Source organism: Cherax quadricarinatus, chromosome 71, assembly GCF_038502225.1.
Source record: "Cherax quadricarinatus isolate ZL_2023a chromosome 71, ASM3850222v1, whole genome shotgun sequence".
Classification (NCBI taxonomy): Eukaryota; Metazoa; Arthropoda; class Malacostraca; order Decapoda; family Parastacidae; genus Cherax; species Cherax quadricarinatus.
Window position 1 is genome coordinate 5,984,863 of NC_091362.1, and position 20,413 is coordinate 6,005,275.

The 20,413-nt window shown below is 40.0% G+C and overlaps 1 protein-coding gene across 1 annotated transcript in view; it reads left to right on the forward strand.

Moving 5' to 3' along the window:
* The first annotated feature begins 6,022 nt into the window (after positions 1–6,022).
* The window catches only part of LOC128700285 (uncharacterized), a 117,240-nt gene continuing 102,849 nt past the window's right edge, over positions 6,023–20,413 (forward strand). Inside the window, exons 1-3 of the mRNA XM_053793355.2 lie at positions 6,023–6,116; positions 14,657–14,836; positions 19,116–19,252. Of these exons, the coding sequence (XP_053649330.2) occupies positions 14,667–14,836; positions 19,116–19,252 (307 nt within the window). The 5' untranslated portion in view covers positions 6,023–6,116; positions 14,657–14,666. The remainder of the gene's footprint in view (positions 6,117–14,656; positions 14,837–19,115; positions 19,253–20,413) is intronic.

The following is a 20,413-nucleotide window of genomic DNA, read 5'->3' on the forward strand; positions in this document are numbered from 1 at the left end:
TGATGGATTATGTGGCAACAAAATGCAAGGAGGCAGAGGAGAGGTTTGTTCCCAAGGGAAACAGAAATAATGGGAAGAACAGAACGAGTCCTTGGTTCACCCAAAGGTGTAGGGAGGCAAAAACTAGGTGTACTAGAGAATGGAAAACGTACAGAAGACAGAGAACTCAGGAAAATAAAGAGATTAGCCGAAGAGCCAGAAACGAATATGCACAGATAAGAAGGGAGGCTCAGCGACAATATGAAAATGACATAGCATCGAAAGTCAAGACTGACCCGAAGCTGTTGTACAGCCACATCAGGAGGAAAACAACAGTCAGGGACCAGGTAATCAGACTGAGGAAGGGTGATGGGGAATTCACAAGAAACGACCGAGAGGTATGTGAGGAGCTCAATACGAGATTTAAAGAAGTATTTACAGTGGAAACCAGTAGGACTCCAGGAAATCAGAACAGGGGGGTACACCAGCAAGTGCTGCATGAGGTACATATAACCAAGGAGGAGGTGAAGAAGCTGCTATGCGAACTTGACACCTCAAAGGCGGTGGGACCAGACAACATCTCTCCGTGGGTCCTTAAAGAGGGAGCAGGGATATTGTGTGTGCCATTAACAAAGATCTTCAACACATCATTTGAAACTGGGCAACTCCCTGAGGTATGGAAGATGGCAAATGTAGTCCCAGTTTTTAAAAAGGGAGACAGACATGAGGCACTAAACTACAGACCTGTATCACTAACGTGTATAGTAAGCAAGGTCATGGAGAAGATCATCAGGAGGAGAGTAGTGGAGCACCTGGAAAGAAACAAGTGTATAATTGACAACCAGCACGGTTTCAAGGAAGGAAAATCCTGTGTCACAAACCTACTAGAGTTTTATGACAAGGTGACAGAAGTAAGACAAGAGAAAGAGGGGTGGATCGACTGCATTTTTTTGGACTGCAAGAAGGCCTTCCACACAGTTCCTCACAAGAGGTTACTGCAAAAGCTAGAGGATCAGGCACACATAACAGGAAAGGCACTGCAATGGATCAGAGAATACCTGACAGGGAGGCAACAACAAGTCATGGTACGTGACGAGGTGTCAGAGTGGGCGCCTGTGACAAGCGGGGTTCCACAGGGGCCAGTCCTAGGACCTGTGCTGTTCTTGGTATATGTGAACGACATAACCGAAGGGATAGACTCAGAGGTGTCCTTGTTTGCAGATGATGTGAAGTTAATGAGAAGAATCAAATCAGATGAGGATCAGGCAGGACTACAAAGAGACCTGGACAGGCTACAAGCCTGGTCCAGCAACTGGCTCCTTGAGTTTAACCCTGCCAAATGCAAAGTCATGAAGATTGGGGAAGGGCAAAGAAGACCGCAGACACAATATAGTTTAGATGGCCAAAGACTGCAAACCTCACTCAAGGAAAAAGATCTGGGGGTGAGTATAACACCGAGCATATCTCCTGAGGCACACATCAATCAGATAACTGCTGCAGCATACGGGCGCCTGGCAAACCTACGGATAGCGTTCCGATACCTCAGTAAGGATTCGTTCAAGACTCTGTATACCATTTACGTCAGGCCCATACTGGAGTATGCAGCACCAGTTTGGAATCCACACCTAGTCAAGCACGTCAAGAAATTAGAGAAAGTGCAAAGGTTTGCAACAAGACTAGTCCCAGAGCTCCGGGAATTGTCCTACGAAGAAAAGTTGAGGGAAATCGGCCTGACGACACTGGAGGACAGGAGGGTCAGGGGAGACATGATAACGACATATAAAATACTGTTCGGAATAGACAAGGTGGACAAAGACGGGATGTTCCAAAGAAGGGATACAGACACAAGAGGTCACAATTGGAAGTTGAAGACTCAGATGAATCAAAGGGATGTTAGGAAGTATTTCTTCGGTCATAGAGTAGTCAGGCCGTGGAACAGCCTAGAAAGTGACGTAGTGGAGGCGGGAACCATACATAGTTTTAAGGCGAGGTATGATAAAGGTCATGGGGCAGGGAGAGAGAAGACCTAGTAGCAATCAGCGAAGAGGCGGGGCCAGGAGCTATGACTCGACCCCTGCAACCACAAATAGGTGAAATAGGTGAGTAGACACACACACACACACACACACACACACACACACACACACACACACACACGTGGTAATGTTTTATTTACAGCCCGCAAAGTCAGGGTATTTCTCCAGAATGGTCTGTAATATACCACTGTTGATAAAATACTTTGCCATTTCTTGAACATTTCTGAGTGAGTTGTCTCTAAATTCATTAATTTGATCACACTCCAGTACATAATGACGCAGGGTGTGACAATAGTCCATCTGGCAAAGTTTACATTTCGTTTGGTCTACATCTGGTGGTGGTGATTTAACCTGCCAAAGATACTTGTAACCCAGCCGGAGCCGGGCAGTAGTTACATCCAAGAGTCTGCTTATCTTGTTGGATGCACCATGGACATGTGGCTCCTCCTGCATGATGGAATGATGATAGATGGACTCACTGGTGTCAATCTCCCTGAGTCTTAAGTCAATAAAATTCAGTTGAAGTTCTTTTCGTAGTATTGTTCTCAAACTACTACCTGACAAGCCAAGATTGTAATCTACTCCCTCTTTAAAAGCATACAGCTTAGCCAATTTATCAGTTCTATCATGCATCTGAAGACCAATGTGAGATGGAATCCACAGCACGTGGACTCTGGCTCCACTGTCCACAATCTTACCATACCTGTGTCTGGTTTCTGACACGAGCATGTCACAATTTATGCTTAATGAGTTGAGAGCATTTATGGATGACAGAGAATCAGTTACAATTAAACTGTCAATCTTAGATACATAGATGCATTTCAGTATAAGGAGTATGGCAAACAGTTCTGTCTGAAGGGTAGAGGCCCAATTATTGATGCGTGCTCCAATTTCTTTAAGAGAGCCATCACTCTGTACGACAACAACAGCACTACCAGCCGCACCAGTGAATTGGTGAACAGAACCATCAACGTAAATAATTTGCGAGAGCGTGTGCTGTGTGACTAAGTTATCAATACAGCTTAAGGCATCATGTTTGGCTTCAAGGCGAAGTTTTGGTTGTGATTTAAGAAGTAGTTTGGGGGGAAATGGAGGAATGGTAGTTTGGAATGGGGTAATATCCCATGGAGCGGAGAAGTGCTGCTGTTGCCTTACTTGACATAGATCCGCTGTATAGCCCTTGTAGCTTAGCGCTTCTTTTTTGATTATAATAATAATAATAACTGACATAGATCATGTATCTGATTCATGCGGAGGTCGGTTCCAGTTTTTTCTATCCATCTGGAGGAGTGTTCACCAGTGCTGAGGAAAGTTTGGAGGGCTTCTGTGCAGGGGTTTGAATGGGTTTGCCTCAGCATATTAACCCCAATTAGGATCTCCGATCTCCGATGCTTGGAACATCAAGTTCTTTTTGCATATTTAAAATTTTGGCAGTACGAGGGCATCCTAGGATGATCCTCATTGCTTCGTTCTGCAGTTTTTCCAGCCCTTCAAGCTTCCAGTCAGACACAAGAGCAAGTAGTGGCGCAGCATAATCAACTAATGATCTAATATAAGCAAGATACATCATTTTCACAATTTTAACATTAGCACCATACCTGGGGTGAAACCCAGCCACAACTCTAAGTGTTCTCAGTCTTTCTTTGTATTGGCGACAAAGTCTTGTTACAACAGGTCCAAGTAGTGGAACCTCAAAGCCTAGATACCTGTATCTGCTTACATATTGTAGAAGAGACCCATCATGCAATTGGATCTGACGAACTGTGCCTCTCTGTCGAGGAGGACGCCTATTGAGTATCTTTGTTTTATCAGTAGAGATTATCAACCCCAGGTCCTGACACGAGGCTAGTACATGATTAAGAATGTTTTGGGTGTTGGAGAATCCGGTGGTGTGAATCATTATATCATCAGCAAAACTAATCACATAATGATGGGGCTGGCTAGGCATAGCATTAATTAAGGCATTAATTAGAATACTGAATAGTGTGGGACTGAGCACACCTCCCTGTGGGGTTCCTAATTCAAAGTTTTTAGTTACACTTTTATGTCCCTGAAACAACACAGACGACTTTCTGTTGGACAGGTAGCCTTTAATCCAGCGGAGAAGCTATCCTCCAACATCCATTCTGGCAAGTTCATTAATGATTACATGTCGGTTGGCTACATTGAAAGCGGATTTAAGGTCAAGGAAGGTAGTGTATGAGCTGTTAGTGTGCAGGGTGAGAAAGGTGGTAATGCAATGATGCACACTCCTTCCATGCATGAAACCATGCAACCAGGGAGACAAAATTGTTTGATTCTGTACATGAGACGATTAAGAATCATTCTCTCAAATGTTATACACAAGCAGCTAGTAAGATATGTTGGGCGAAATGCATTTTGTTGATTGGGCTTAGGAATTCGAATGATGAGGCTGTTGGTACAGGATTGAGGGAGCTCCCCAGTTACATAGCTCATGTTATATAATTCAAGTAATGGATTACCTGGTACTCGACACAGCAATCTGAGTATGTTGTAAGTAATACCATCCTCACCAGGCGACGTGGAGTTGCCCTTAGTTAGTGCTGCATCAAGTTCATAATTAGTGAAAGGAATGTTGCAGTCATCTTCCTTGCTGAGCATAAAGCAAACAAGTCTCTCCCTTGCATCATATTTGTCATTTAATTTTGCCTGTGTGGTACTGTGAAGATTGTCATAACTAGATGTAGCAGCCCAAGCACTAACTCATTCGCCCTATGTAAGGGATGAGGGTGCGCGATCTGCCCAGATCTGTTACCCTTAATTCTATTTATGTTCCTCCATGCCCGGCTAAGTGGGGTGTGAGCATTAAGACCATTGACAATTTTTTCCCAGTCTGTTTGCCGCAGTTCTGACATACGCTCTCTGGCAGCAGTAAGGGCAGTATGAAAGAGCCTCAGCATTCCAGGGGTACGATGTTTTCTATAGGCTAGGCCTAGTCTGCGAGCAGTACGTTTCAGTGTACGAAGTTTAGAATCATAAACAGAAATATCAATCTCAATCTCAAAATAATGAATCTTAACTAGTCATAAGTTGGCCTGTGATACTCCAATACTGAAACTATGTATAGTGCCAAAACAAAAGTATTAAGATAAGATTTCGTTCGGATTTTTAACCCCGGAGGGTTAGCCACCCAGGATAACCCAAGAAAGTCAGTGCGTCATCTAGGACTGTCTAACTTATTTCCATTGGGGTCCTTAATCTTGTCCCCCAGGATGCGACCCACACCAGTCGACTAACACCCAGGTACCTATTTGCTGCTAGGTGAACAGGACAATAGGTGTAAGGAAACGTGTCGGAATTTCCACCCGCCGGGAATCGAACCCGGGCCCTCCGTGTGTGAAGCGGGAGCTTTAGCCACCAGACCACCGGGCCACCCACATTGCTAAACTCACAAACTAGTATTTAGTCACTTAGCCATAATACCAACTTACCTCATAATTTTGAAATATTTTAAACTTAAGATTTAATCTAAGTCTGCCCGAAATGCCTAGCCATGCTAGGTGTTCTAGTGGTACACTCTGTAATTATTATTTTACTACATGTAAACCACACAATAACCAAATTCTGTAAACTCAGCATTGTAATCCTTATAGAGAATAAACTTGGAATTGTAAACATTATTATTATAATCAAGGGGGAAGCGCTAAACCCGGAGGATTATACAGCGCCTGGGGGGGGGGGATGTGGAAGGCATTCAGGCTTAATTCGGGGAACTGGAGCACAGATCCAATTCCCTAAATCAAGAGCCCCTCACCAACATCAAGGAACCTTCCTTGAGGGGAGGAATTGTAAACAGAAAGAGAAAAATGCTTTGTATTATAGGTTACGAAAGTTTTTATTAAATATTTCAGATTTAATATATATGCTATATGCAGTAAAAATATTTAATATTTAAAATATATATGACTTTTAAATAAAAGTGTTTTAGACTTCATGAAGATAAATGTTTTGCACATGTGATGATAGTATAAAATATTTTAGGCAGGTAGTGAGGCTGATCATTAAGCAGGACAACAAGTGTTGTTATTGTCTTGTTTCTCACTGCTTCTGCAACACTGTGTTGTGGTAGGTGTTACACAGGTGTGTTATATAACTGGTAGTGTCATCATGAAGGTCAGCAAGGGTATATCTGCTCACCTTATCTTAATATAAGACTTTAAACACGGGGAATGGAGACACGCGTTCACTTACTTTATTTCACGGTATTGTGCCTTTTTTTGTTATTTCAGATTTACTGTGCAAAACGTGCAATAATCTGAAGGCCCTTAGGATGCATAGCTTTTCAGGCTTTTCTGCTTCACTTGGTGGTGGTGAGTTTAGTATATAACAATAACCAGGATGAGTTCAGACTGTATTAGGGGCTAAGGTAGCGACCCCATACCAGTGAAGTGTTCGGGATCGATCCCCGGCACGGGTGAAACGTTGGTATATTGTTTTTATGTTTCACAGGAGCACTGCAGTATACCTATTGCATCTATTGACCCATATCTGTTATAAGCTGAGATTTATGCCTATGATGATTTTCCGCCCGGGGGGAGGGGGAGGCAGAAGCCCCAAGCATCCACTTTGACACTGCTGCTGCAACTAATACTTTAAGTGTGTTCCTTGACTGGTGAAAGGCTCTTGATCCAAGGATTCTGAGCCACTATTTCCTGGGATCAAACTCAGTATAAGTGATCTTGCTAAGGTTCCCAGTCGCTGGTCAGGAGACATCGCCAGTTTTTTGCTGTAGGTGAAGAGTTCTTTCATCTATAAATATGGTAAAAGTATCATAAGGTATTAAGACAACTTGTGATTAAATTTCACTTGAGTTTATGTCTGGATAACCTACTGACATTACCTACATTCTTTATTTATCACTTCCCATTAACAAATTCCAATACGGAGTCAAGAATGGTTTGACATTATTTATACAATTATTACAATAAAGCAGTAGTCTGCATAACAGTAAATCTTCTATTTTTTTTTTTGTGAATAAAAATTCCAAATGGTAAGCAAGAGTAATATAAGAGGGGCCTGTAGCCATGACAAAAAAAAAAAAACGCTGAACCTGTACAAGTCATACAGCACTGAGAAACTATTAATTTCAGGAATGTTAGGTTAACTTACACATTTGAATGTGTATAAACATGAATTTAAGTGCCTTGGTTTATTTTAGCCTTGCAAGACTTCAAAAGCATGATTTTGAAGCCTTCAGTATACATATTACACAACTTCTTAAAGTGCCTTCCATAGTGAAGCCTAGCAGACCTCTTATATTCAGAGGGCAAGGCAGACTAAAATGCGGATTTTGAAAGTAATTTCGTATGAGGAGATAGAGCCACTCAATGTAAGGTCACTGAGACCATCCAAACGGAGTTGTGAAAGTAACATCTCGGGCAATTGCAGATATTCGAAGACTGAGTATATTCGGTCCTGCTCGTTTGGGGTATAACAATTTAGAATGTTGCAAGGTTGCAATTGTTGTAAAAAAAAACAAATAAATATTTTTTAAATTTATTATACAAGTAGACAATATAAAAAACATAAATGGAACTGGTTTCTGAGCAATTTGTAAGCAGTTAAAAAATAGAAATAGGAACTACTTATCAACAATGACACATTGCAATGGGATGCAACTTACAAATGAAATATTCCTGAGTTCCCTGAGAAAGAACAATCCTTTTACATCACTAATTTCTGCAATGAAACTTTATGAAACAATTTCTATCCATCTTGATGGATAGTTTACTTTGCATGTGGCACAGGAAAATGAGGATGTGACATGATTATTCTTGTTGCTGCAATACTTGCATGTAAGCAAGTATCTTCTTCTTGTTCAATTTCTTCTTTTTGGATGGTGGCATAGCTTCCTCCTCATCTGTTGGCACCTCTCCATCTTGTGGCAAGTATTCATCATCAGTTTCCACCACTTCCAGGTCATCTGGGTCGTGATTTGAGTCACTATCATTCCAAATACAGGCAAATTTCGACTTATCCTTGGAGGACTCACCATAGAACAATTTCTTATTGATCTGGAAGGACAATAAAAACGTTCTGTACACACCCAGACCATTACTGAATTCATATATACACTACCAAGTTTTATGGAAATATTTATATACCGAAACTTGAAAACTGCACCTAAAAGGGTAGGAACGACTGTACTTGGTCCTATTTTGTTGCACTTTTTTCATTTGCATGGTGCACTCGTAATATACTTCACAACGCCTTCATATATATATCAAAATATGGCTAAACTATTCATTTACGCACTAGACACACAAATCAGTACTTACCAACATTGTATAGGGTGAAATGCTTCAGTATATAAGGAGCACTCAACCGAGAAACATGAGTTTTGGCGCCGGCAAGGTAGAAGTGTTTACATTCTGCTCTCTCGACCAATGGAAAGCGAGCAGCCGCCATCACCGCTCAGCTGGGGCGACTCAGGGAAGGTCTGTGATTGGTCAGAAATAGAGAATGGGAACCTAGATGCGCTGGGGGAGTCGGAGGACGTGTGCAAAAAACCGCGTTATGAGGACCGACTATACTCGGTCCTGCCCGGTAAGGCAAAACTGAAAAGAAGGGGTAGACGTTTCCCCCAAAAAAAAATCACACTGGAAGTGCTTCCTAAGGTTCAGAGAATGATTTCCACAAGAAACGAAGAAAGCCTTAGGATTAATCTCTCTGAAGCTGCAGGACCCTTGGCAGTTTAGCAATTTATTTGATTATAATAATAATCTGATCTGTGACTGAACATCATAAATCCCAACAGTATTTGTAGAGTTATATCCCAGATGTCTCAGCATATCCTCTGTGAGCTCAGCAGCAACCTTTCTGACATTAGTGAAGAAGCCTAGGAATGATTCTTTAACTTTAATTTTGGTCACATTTTGATGTGGATGTATCTGATCATTTCACACCTGATCAAAGTGAGGCACATTAGGAGTTCTGCCAGAAAGAATTCCAAAATACTTTGCATTTTATTAATGTTGGTAGAATTACCGACAATATGTTAGGTAGAAGGACACAAGTGCAACTAATATGACATTTTATTGTGGCAACGTTTCACTCTCCAGGAGTTTTGTCAAGCTGTAATGGCTTGATAAAGTTCCTGGAGAGCAAAACATTGCCACAATAAAATATCACATTAGCTGCACTTGTCTTTTTACTCAGCAGCCACTATTTTTTGACATAATTCCCAAAAAAGCAAATCAACTCATTCTGAATCTTTGTAGATAAATACAAGGCAGATCAACCAGGCTGTGATGGATAGGTGGGTCAATTGGGCCACCAGCTGCAACAGCCTGGTTGACCAGGCAAGCACCAGACAAGCTTGGCCCAAGGCTGGGCCAAGCTTGTCTGGTGCTTGCCTGTGCAACAGATTGCACAATTTGAACTTGTGGAACCATCCTGTACTAAACAAGCATATTCAGGCTTCCCTTGTTACACTGTTTCATAGCATTAAGTGGTGCACTTTTCTTGGTTTTCTTTCTCTATCCAAAATCACTTTTCCATCTTATTTAGTTGTTGTGACCTGTGTCGTCGTTTTCAAGAGGTCGTAACCTGGGTGTACTTATTGCACAAGCTTTCATCTTTGCTTCATTCTTTCTAATTGTATGAACTAATGCTTCATTTACACCATAGACCTGTGCTGTCTCCATCACATTTGCACCACTTTAAGCTTATCTAATATCGCAGTTTTCTTCAAAACACCAAGACTCATTCACATTGCTTTTTGATGCCATAGTTACTATCCAGAGATGAGGTGAGATGATGAAAAGATCAAAAATCAATTCTGCAACACAGGCTGAGTGTGGTATTGGGTACCTACACATGGAGAACTAATTAGACCTTCCCCTTAAGACTTTGGCCTTGCCTGTAGACTCACTATTAGAAGGAGGGGACAGTCCACAGTGTACCATATTTTTTTTGTGTATTGTACATACAGTAAATCCTCCACACAGTGGGCCTAGAAAATACAGAACAAAATCTGCTGGGTTAATATATTCAGAAACAGTGGTCAAAGGCTGTTGGTAATATAATTGTCATCATTAGAGCAAAACAATCTCCTCTATCCATCAAGATTGCCAGTACTGCCCCCCCTTTCGTCACTCAGTCCAGTATATTAACCCTTTGACTGTTTTCGACGTATAAATACGTCTTACGAGCCAATGTTTCTGACGTATAAATACGTCTTACGAGCCAATGTTTCTGACGTATATATACTCAATAATTCTAGCGGCTTCAAATCAAGCGGGAGAAAGCTGGTAGGCCCACATGTGAGAGAATGGGTCTGTGTGGTCAGTGTGCACCACATAAAAAAAATCCTACAGCACACATTGCGTAATGAGAAAAAAAAAAACTCTGATCTTTTTTTGGAATAAAACGCCGACTTTGAGGTGTATTTTCGTATAGTATTTATCGTTGTATTCGCGTTTTCATGGTCTTAGGTGATAAAATGGAAAACATATTACAGAAATAGAGATGATTTTCATTACTTTGACGATGAAAACGACCTTGAAACTGAGCTCAAAGTAGCGGAAATGTTCGATTTTTACCAATGTTCAGGAGTAAATAAATCACACCACACGTCCAATACACGTCGACTGGGGAGTCTAATATTCTTTCACTAGTGCACTGATATTATTTATACCATTTTTACAATAATGCAGTAGTCTGCATAACAGTAAATTTTGTATTTTTTTGTATGAATAAAAAATCAAAATAGAAAGTAATAATAATATAAGAGGGGCCTAGAGATGTGACTAATGAACAGAGCATGTCTACCTTGTTTATTCTGGACCCTATTTTGAAATTGGCATCTTTTTTAGTTTGTGTGAAATTGGCCAAATTGCCAATTTCTGACCACCATATTGGGTAGTCCAAATTAGTAAATGGGAGGTTTCTTGTACTCAGCTGATAGATAAAATGGAGGTCTAAAGAAATAGCTATGAGTTTGGTCAACTGGAACAATGGAATTGGCTGAAAATAGGGCTCAAAGTCGGCGAAATCGCCGATACGCATATGTCGCCGAGACCGCTAACTTCGTGGGAGCATAATTCCATGAGTTTTCTACCAAATTTCGAACTTTTGGTGTCATTACCATCGGGAAAAGATTCTCTACCATTTCATAAGAAAAAATTATTTTTTTTTTCAAAAATTGAGCGACATAGAATGACAGTTTCAGAAAGGGGCCTGAAACAGTCAAAGGGTTAATGATTACTATATATTTTTTTTACTGCTATGAGCACTAAGTGACCTAGAGAGTCAAAGAGCTCTGAAAACATCACTACTACTACTACTACTACTACTGTTACTGCTCTGTTATGTATAACCACAGCAAGACATAGCTGGATTAAGGACTTATTTATTTATTTATTTATTTATTTATTTGAACATGATACAGAGAAGTACAAGGAATACATTTTTTAAAGTGCAGCATGCCAAAGCCCTTTGTATGCAGAGCATTATGGGCAGGCTTAAAATTAACTTAAGATTAACTAAGCACTGATATATTCAGTGGTACAAAATTTATTGTAAAACAGATAACAATTTAGTACAAATGAGTATTACAAAGACAGGTCATATGGTCATTTACTGTGTTGCTGTGTAATCAGTAGAATGGAGTATTCTGTTAGGTAATGAAGTTAAATAGTAACAAAGTTTGATTTGGTAAAAGATTTATTATTATTTTTTATTATCACACTGGCCGATTCCCACCAAGGCAGGGTGGCCCGAAAAAGAAAAAGTTTCACCATCATTCACTCCATCACTGTCTTGCCAGAAGAGTGCTTTACACTACAGTTTTTAAACTGCAACATTAACACCCCTCCTTCAGAGTGCAGGCACTGTTCTTCCCATCTCCAGGACTCAAGTCCGGCCTGCCGGTTTCCCTGAACCCCTTCATAAATGTTACTTTGCTCACACTCCAACAGCACGTCAAGTATTAAAAACCATTTGTCTCCATTCACTCCTATCAAACACGCTCACGCATGCCTGCTGGAAGTCCAAGCCCCTCGCACACAAAACCTCCTTTACCCCCTCTCTCCAACCTTTCCTAGGCCGACCCCTACCCCGCCTTCCTTCCACTACAGACTGATACACTCTTGAAGTCATTCTGTTTCACTCCATTCTCTCTACATGTCCAAACCACCTCAACAACCCTTCCTCAGCCCTCTGGACAACAGTTTTGGTAATCCCGCACCTCCTCCTAACTTCCAAACTACGAATTCTCTACATTATATTCACACCACACATTGCCCTCAGACATGACATCTCCACTGCCTCCAGCCTTCTCCTCGCTGCAACATTCATCACCCATGCTTCACACCCATATAAGAGCGTTGGTAAAACTATACTCTCATACATTCCCCTCTTTGCCTCCAAGGACAAAGTTCTTTGTCTCCACAGACTCCTAAGTGCACCACTCACTCTTTTCCCCTCATCAATTCTATGATTCACCTCATCTTTCATAGACCCATCCGCTGACACGTCCACTCCCAAATATCTGAATACATTTACCTCCTCCATACTCCCTCCCTCCAATCTGATATTCAATCTTTCATCACCTAATCTTTTCGTTATCCTCATAACCTTACTCTTTCCTGTATTCACCTTTAATTTTCTTCTTTTGCACACCCTACCAAATTCATCCACCAATCTCTGCAACTTCTCTTCAGAATCTCCCAAGAGCACAGTGTCATCAGCAAAGAGCAGCTGTGACAACTCCCACTTTGTGTGATTCTTTATCTTTTAACTCCACGCCTCTTGCCAAGACCCTCGCATTTACTTCTCTTACAACCCCATCTATAAATATATTAAACAACCACGGTGACATCACACATCCTTGTCTAAGGCCTACTTTTACTGGGAAATAATTTCCCTCTTTCCTACATACTCTAACTTGAGCCTCACTATCCTCGTAAAAACTCTTCACTGCTTTCAGTAACCTACCTCCTACACCATACACTTGCAACATCTGCCACATTGCCCCCCTATCCACCCTGTCATACGCCTTTTCCAAATCCATAAATGCCACAAAGACCTCTTTAGCCTTATCTAAATACTGTTCACTTATATGTTTCACTGTAAACACCTGGTCCACACACCCCCTACCTTTCCTAAAGCCTCCTTGTTCATCTGCTATCCTATTCTCCGTCTTACTCTTAATTCTTTCAATAATAACTCTACCATACACTTTACCAGGTACACTCAGCAGACTTATCCCCCTATAATTTTTGCACTCTCTTTTATCCCCTTTGCCTTTATACAAAGGATCTATGCATGCTCTCTGCCAATCCCTAGGTACCTTACCCTCTTCCATACATTTATTAAATAATTGCACCAACCACTCCAAAACTATATCCCCACCTGCTTTTAACATTTCTATCTTTATCCCATCAATCCCGGCTGCCTTACCCCCTTTCATTTTACCTACTGCCTCACGAACTTCCCCCACACTCACAACTGGCTCTTCCTCACTCCTACAAGATGTTATTCCTCCTTGTTTTATACACGAAATCACAGCTTCCCTATCTTCATCAACATTTAACAATTCCTCAAAATATTCCCTCCATCTTCCCAATACCTCTAACTCTCCATTTAATAACTCTCCTCTCCTATTTTTAACTGACAAATCCATTTGTTCTCTAGGCTTTCTTAACTTGTTAATCTCACTCCAAAACTTTTTCTTATTTTCAACAAAATTTGTTGATAACATCTCACCCACTCTCTCATTTGCTCTCTTTTTACATTGCTTCACCACTCTCTTAACCTCTCTTTTTCTCCATATACTCTTCCCTCCTTGCATCACTTCTACTTTGTAAAAACTTCTCATATGCTAACTTTTTCTCCCTTACTACTCTCTTTACATCATCATTCCACCAATCGCTCCTCTTCCCTCCTGCACCCACTTTCCTGTAACCACAAACTTCTGCTGAACACTCTAACACTACATTTTTAAACCTACCCCATACCTCTTCGACCCCATTGCCTATGCTCTCATTAGCCCATCTATCCTCCAATAGCTGTTTATATCTTACCCTAACTGCCTCCTCTTTTAGTTTATAAACCTTCACCTCTCTCTTCCCTGATGCTTCTATTCTCCTTGTATCCCATCTACCTTTTACTCTCAGTGTAGCTACAACTAGAAAGTGATCTGATATATCTGTGGCCCCTCTATAAACATGTACATCCTGAAGTCTACTCAACAGTCTTTTATCTACCAATACATAATCCAACAAACTACTGTCATTTCGCCCTACATCATATCTTGTATACTTATTTATCCTCTTTTTCTTAAAATATGTATTACCTATAACTAAACCCCTTTCTATACGAAGTTCAATCAAAGGGCTCCCATTATCATTTACACCTGGCACCCCAAACTTACCTACCACACCCTCTCTAAAAGTTTCTCCTACTTTAGCATTCATGTCCCCTACCACAATTACTCTCTCACTTGGTTTAAAGGGTAAAAGATACATGATGTAATTTAATATGGATAAGGACTTGGTAATACTGTATTGTATAATAAAAACTAACATTTTTTCCTATTGGTTGTATGCTTTATAATGATTTCTTCTCATATTGGTGCATTATACTGTAGTTTCATACATCTTTCTTTATATTGACAGATAATACAAGATGAGTGTCAACATTAACTGGGACATTGAATCCTACCGTGCTCCATATGAGAGTGATGAGCACTGGGCCTTGAAGCAGGAATTTATGGAAGCGCATAAATCAAGAATACCAGAAGATCGTCTGGTGTGCTTAGCTCAAGTGTTTGTCAATATTGAACTGTTGGGTTGTAGGTGAGTAGATACTCAGTAGTACCACAAGTGCATAGACATGATAGTTCAAGTGACCTGAACTGTAACATTCCCATCCCTCCTTCAGAGTGCAGATACTGTACTTCTCACTGCCAGGACACTGGTCTGGCTGACTGGTTTTCCTGAATACCTTCACAGATGTTGGCATCCTCACACACCAACAGCACATCCAGCCATGGAAACCACTTGTCTTCCCTTACTCTAGTCTAGCTCACTGACACAAGCCTGCTGAATGTTCAGTCAAGCACTCAGACCTTCCTTTACCCCTCCCTCCAATCTGATATCTGATCTGTCATTCCCTTTATTTTTTTTTTATTTTTCCAATGTTCACTTTTAATTACCTTCTTTTACATACTTTCCCAAATTCATCCACTAATCCTTGTAACTTCCCTTCAGACTCACAAAAGAATTAACAACAGAGCAACTGTGACAACTCCCACTTTGTATCACATCCATTATTTTTTGTGTGTGTGTTTTTGTTGAAAACACTGGCCATCTCCCACTGAGGTAGGGTAACTCCCCCCTCCCTAAAAAAAAAAAAAAACTTTCACCATTGCTCATTCCATCACAGTCTTGCCAGAGGCATGCCAACACTACAGCTTAGATGCCCCTCCTTACTGCAGTATCCTAACTCCTCCAGAGTGCAGGCTAACCAGTTTTCCAGAATCCCTTCCTAAATGTTGCCTTGCTCACACTCCAGCAGCACATCAAGTAATAAAACCCACTTGTCTCCACTCACTCCTGTCTAATATGCTCACACACGCTTTTTGGATGTCCCAGTCCCTCGCGTGCAGAACCACCTCTACCCCCTCCCTCCATCCTTACCTCGGATGGCCCTACTCCTTCCCTCCACAACAGATTTAAACACTCTCCGAGTCATCCTATTTTGCTTCATTTTCTCTGAATGTCTAAACCACCTCAATAACCCCTCCTCAGCCCTCTGGATAATAGTACTCTTAGTAACACCACACGTGCTTCTCAACTTGTCATTGTGTGCTTGCCAATCGCCACTCCTTTCCCCACCATTCATATCTTAAAAAATATAGCCTGGAACACCTGGTTTGCTGTCTAGGTGTATTCTCAAGAATTTGCCCTCATCCCTACAAATGGTGTATCGTTTATCTTAGTTCCAATGCATGTGTTTTGCCCTGCTCCCAAACTTTATATAGGTCTTGTCAGTATTGAGTGAAAGTTTGTTGGTTGTGCTGGATCAGGATTTGAAATGACAGGTTGTCATTCACAAACAGAATTGGTTTAAGTTGCTGTGAAACATTGGGAAGGTCATTGATGTAGATAAGGGATAACAGAGGGCCCAGAACACTACCCTGTGGAACCTTTTGTTAATCGATTAGGCTGCTGAAGAACAGTCATTAATAGTCACATGCCAGTGTCTGTCACTCGGGTAAATTTTCATATATGAGAGAGCATGCCCTCTTATTCCATAACATTCTAATTTTAGTAGTAGAATGTTGTGGGTGGTCTGTTGTATCAATTTTTTTTTTTTTTTATTGATTGATAAAAGAGTCCCATTGGATACTCTTTATTTTCAAGAGGAGTAGAATGAGATGAGCATTTTTATTATTGCATCATTGGTACTTCATCCCAGCCTGAAGCCAAACTGACATGAGTTAAAGATATTGTTTGGTTATGAAGTCTTTAAAATTGTTTATTTATTATTTTTTCAAATATTTAGACAGTAAAAGCAAGTTTGAAATTGATCTGTAGTTACTGCATTCTGTTGGGTTGCAACTTTTGATGTAACTCTTTCTAGTGTAAGTGTGCTAGGGGAAAGTTTTGGCTTCAGTTGATTTATTGAACAGTGCTGTAATAATTGGAGATAATATATGAGAAGCTTTCTTGTATATTTGTTTCAGGCTGTATTTTTCAGTGACATAATTGTGGAGGTAACCTCAGTTGATGTAGTTGGGAATAGGTACTGCAAACTAGGATGATTATCAGTTAGTACGGGTTTTGCTAGCAAGATTTGTTCCAGTAATCAAAAAAAAAAACAGTAATTTAATTTATTTGCTGTCTCAGAGGCTTAGAGGGAAGGTTCATTAGGTTTAGTTAATAATAATAATAATAATATTTTATTTTGACATGATACATATTTATGCAAAGGAATATATGGTTAGGTGTACATGCCAAAAGCCCCTTTATATGCAGAGCATTTCAGACAAACTTAAAACTAACTTAAGATTAATAAGGCAATAACAGTACATATGGTCATTAGATGAGTTACATTGAAGACTCAAGAAATCGTAATGACACGATTGCAAACAAACCATACCCCCGGCTGGGATTGAACCCGCGGTCATACAGTCTCAAAACTCAGCCCGTTGCATTAGCCACTAGACCAGCTAGCCACAATAAGATTCATCTAACTAGGTATATTTCTACACCATAGGAAGGTTAGCACAGGCACCACTGTGACCACAAATGCAAGTTTTTACAGACGAATCTCCAGCTAGCGTGGCCATGACGAACTCTAGCTCAAGTCCCTTCACTGCCGTCAACATGACTCGAGAAATCGTAATGACACGATTGCAAACAAACCCTACCCCCGGCCGGGATTGAACCCGCGGTCATAGTCTCAAAACTCCAGCTCGTCGCGTTAGCCACTAGACCAGCTAGCCACAATAAGATTCATCCAACTAGGTATATTTCTACACCATAGGAAGGTTAGCACAGGCACCACTGTGACCACAAATGCAAGTTTTTACAGACGAATCTCCAGCTAGCGTGGCCGTGACGAACTCTAGCTCAAGTCCCTTCACTGTCGTCAACATGCCGTCACAGTGGTGCCTGTGCTAACCTTCCTATGGTGTAGAAATATACCTAGTTGGATGAATCTTATTGTGGCTAGCTGGTCTAGTGGCTAACGCAACGGGCTGGAGTTTTGAGACTCTATGACCGCGGGTTCAATCCCAGCCGGGGGTATGGTTTAGTTACATTGAATACAGGAGAATTGAGTATTCTATTAGGTCATGCTATATGGCTTTAATAAGTCTTGTAGACAAGACGTTAAATTTTGATTACAGTATTAACCTTAGGCAGACACAATGGCGTGATTAACACTCGAGATGAATACAAATATTGAGAGTAAGTACATTTTTTTTTTTTTTTTTTTTTTTTTTTTTAAACAAGTCGGTCGTCTCCCACCGAGGCAGGGTGACCCAAAAAAAAGAAAGAAAATCCCCAAAAAGAAAATACTTTCATCATCATTCAACACTTTCACCACACTCACACATTATCACTGCTTTTGCAGAGGTGCTCAGAATACAACAGTTTAGAAGCATATACGTATAGAGATACACAACATATCCCTCCAAACTGCCAATATCCCAAACCCCTCCTTTAAAGTGCAGGCATTGTACTTCCCATTTCCAGGACTCAAGTCCGACTGTAAGTCCGACTGAGTAAGTACATATTGATTAGAAAGTTTTACCTCTCTTCATGATATTGAGCAAATGCATGTATAGTTATTACATATGTATGTATGATGGGCTGGGATAGGTTAAGGAGATTAGGTGTTTTTTAACTATAGTTTCTAAAAAGCTAGCCGAGTCAGAGATTTCTGGCAGAGAGTTCCAGATTTTTGGCCCCTTTATGTACAACGAGTTTTTGAAAAGATTTAAACTGACATGGGGAATGTCATAGAGGTTTTTGTTCCTAGTGTTGTGTCTGAGTCCCATTGCAACTGGTTAGAGCTATTTCTTTAGATTCGGTGAACTTCCTAGTGCTCAATATCTGAGAAAGTGTTTTCCAGGTTTTATCATTCTTAACAATGAAAACACAAAAATATTAGTGCATACGATGAAAAATATAGAGGGGAGGGAATAGTTATAATTCATCTGTAACAAAATTCTAATTATTAAATCTATAGTTGTTGACCAATATCTTCAAATTAATGTAAGGGCATCTAGCATGAACAAAATAAACATGCACAGTATACGTATCTGTGTATTTGATGAAAAAATGACAAAAATATATTCTGGGTCATTAATTTTTGTTTGCTTATTTACAATGTTCACATCAACACATCTGTATTCTTAAGAATTTCATTGTAAAATGCCTTGATTGTGAGTGTAGATGTCCATAAGTTTGTAAGCTGGGTACATGTATACATGTATTGTAAGATACGTCTACAGTATTCATACTGCAGTACAAGACTGGGTTTAAATCTTCTGAGTGTTGACATGTGATTTCATCATACAGTCATTGCTGTTTTTATTCAGTATGGTACTTCTTTTATTTCCAGGTATCCAGACAAGACAATGGAGCAAGTTAGTATATTGGCTCGAGATGTAGGCCAGGAATACAAGGAAAGCAAGAAGAAGAAATTACAGCGCACGTTTGTTAAAGCATCAGATGCTGCTGGGGCTAGATACAAAGGCAGTAAGGCTCGCTCATAAATATACTCTTCTTTAGTTTATTTTGTGTACAATAAGGAAAGTAATTGGTTAGGCAAACAAAAAGTGAATTTGCTCATTTGACATTGCAGACTAATGTTTTATCACCCAGCAATTTAGTGCTTCTTTTTAACAGAGTACGATAATAGTTGAATGAATGATGGTGAATGTATTTTTCTTTTTCTGGTAGCCCTACCTTGGTGGGAGACGGCCAATCTGTTAAAAAACAAAAAACGTAAAATAACGTCAGGCTGTTTACTGTTACTCACGCCAGTAGGAAAGTGTATACAGTTGTTTATTAAGCTAAATTTCTCTAGCTTTCCCAACCTAGTTTTTAAACTATTTTTTTTTATTTTGTGATTAGCCAAAGTTAATTGATTCCTGTCACTAGTTGGATTGCAGGTACTATAATATTTAATTTTTTTAGTTCATTTGTCATTAGTACTTATTGTGTAGTTTTTGGTAACTCTTAAGACCAAAAAATCTTAAATTGTTTTGCAGGGTTTTGCATTGAGTACTAACATGCACATGAGATAGATATTTAACTATGATGACAGCTACAATAAGGTATCATTGTAATGTTTCTGAAGCTCAGTACTTTTCAAACAAAAAATGTGTAAATGTTAGGTAGCCCAACAAATGAAGCATTTTCATATGGTCATTATCATGTTCCGTAAGCTCTTGATTAATGTATCTCCTCCTGACACTGATTCTTCTGTTTAAGCTATCTGCCCTTAATCTAGTCATTACAGATGCTATCTTGTCAATTCAGCCCATACAGTATACACAGTGTTTCTGACATGAATGTTAGTTCCAGCTTTCTCTTGATACCTACCTTTAGTTAGTTCGTTAATAACTGTAAGCAGAACCATAGATTAATAGTAAGCAGAACCATAAGTTAGTGAATAACAGTAAGCAGAACTATACGTTAGTTAGTAACAGTAAGCAGAACCATTAGTTAACAATAAGCAGAACCATAAGTTAGTTAACAGTAAGCATAGTCACAAGTTAGTTAATAACAGCAAGTAGAGACGATGAGTAAGAGACATGGCAATCATAACACTGGAGATGGTAGAAGTTGAGAAGTAATTTTGAGTTGATCAGTTCCAGACCCTTGATAGAAGGTGCTCTGTCCTCTTAAGTCATT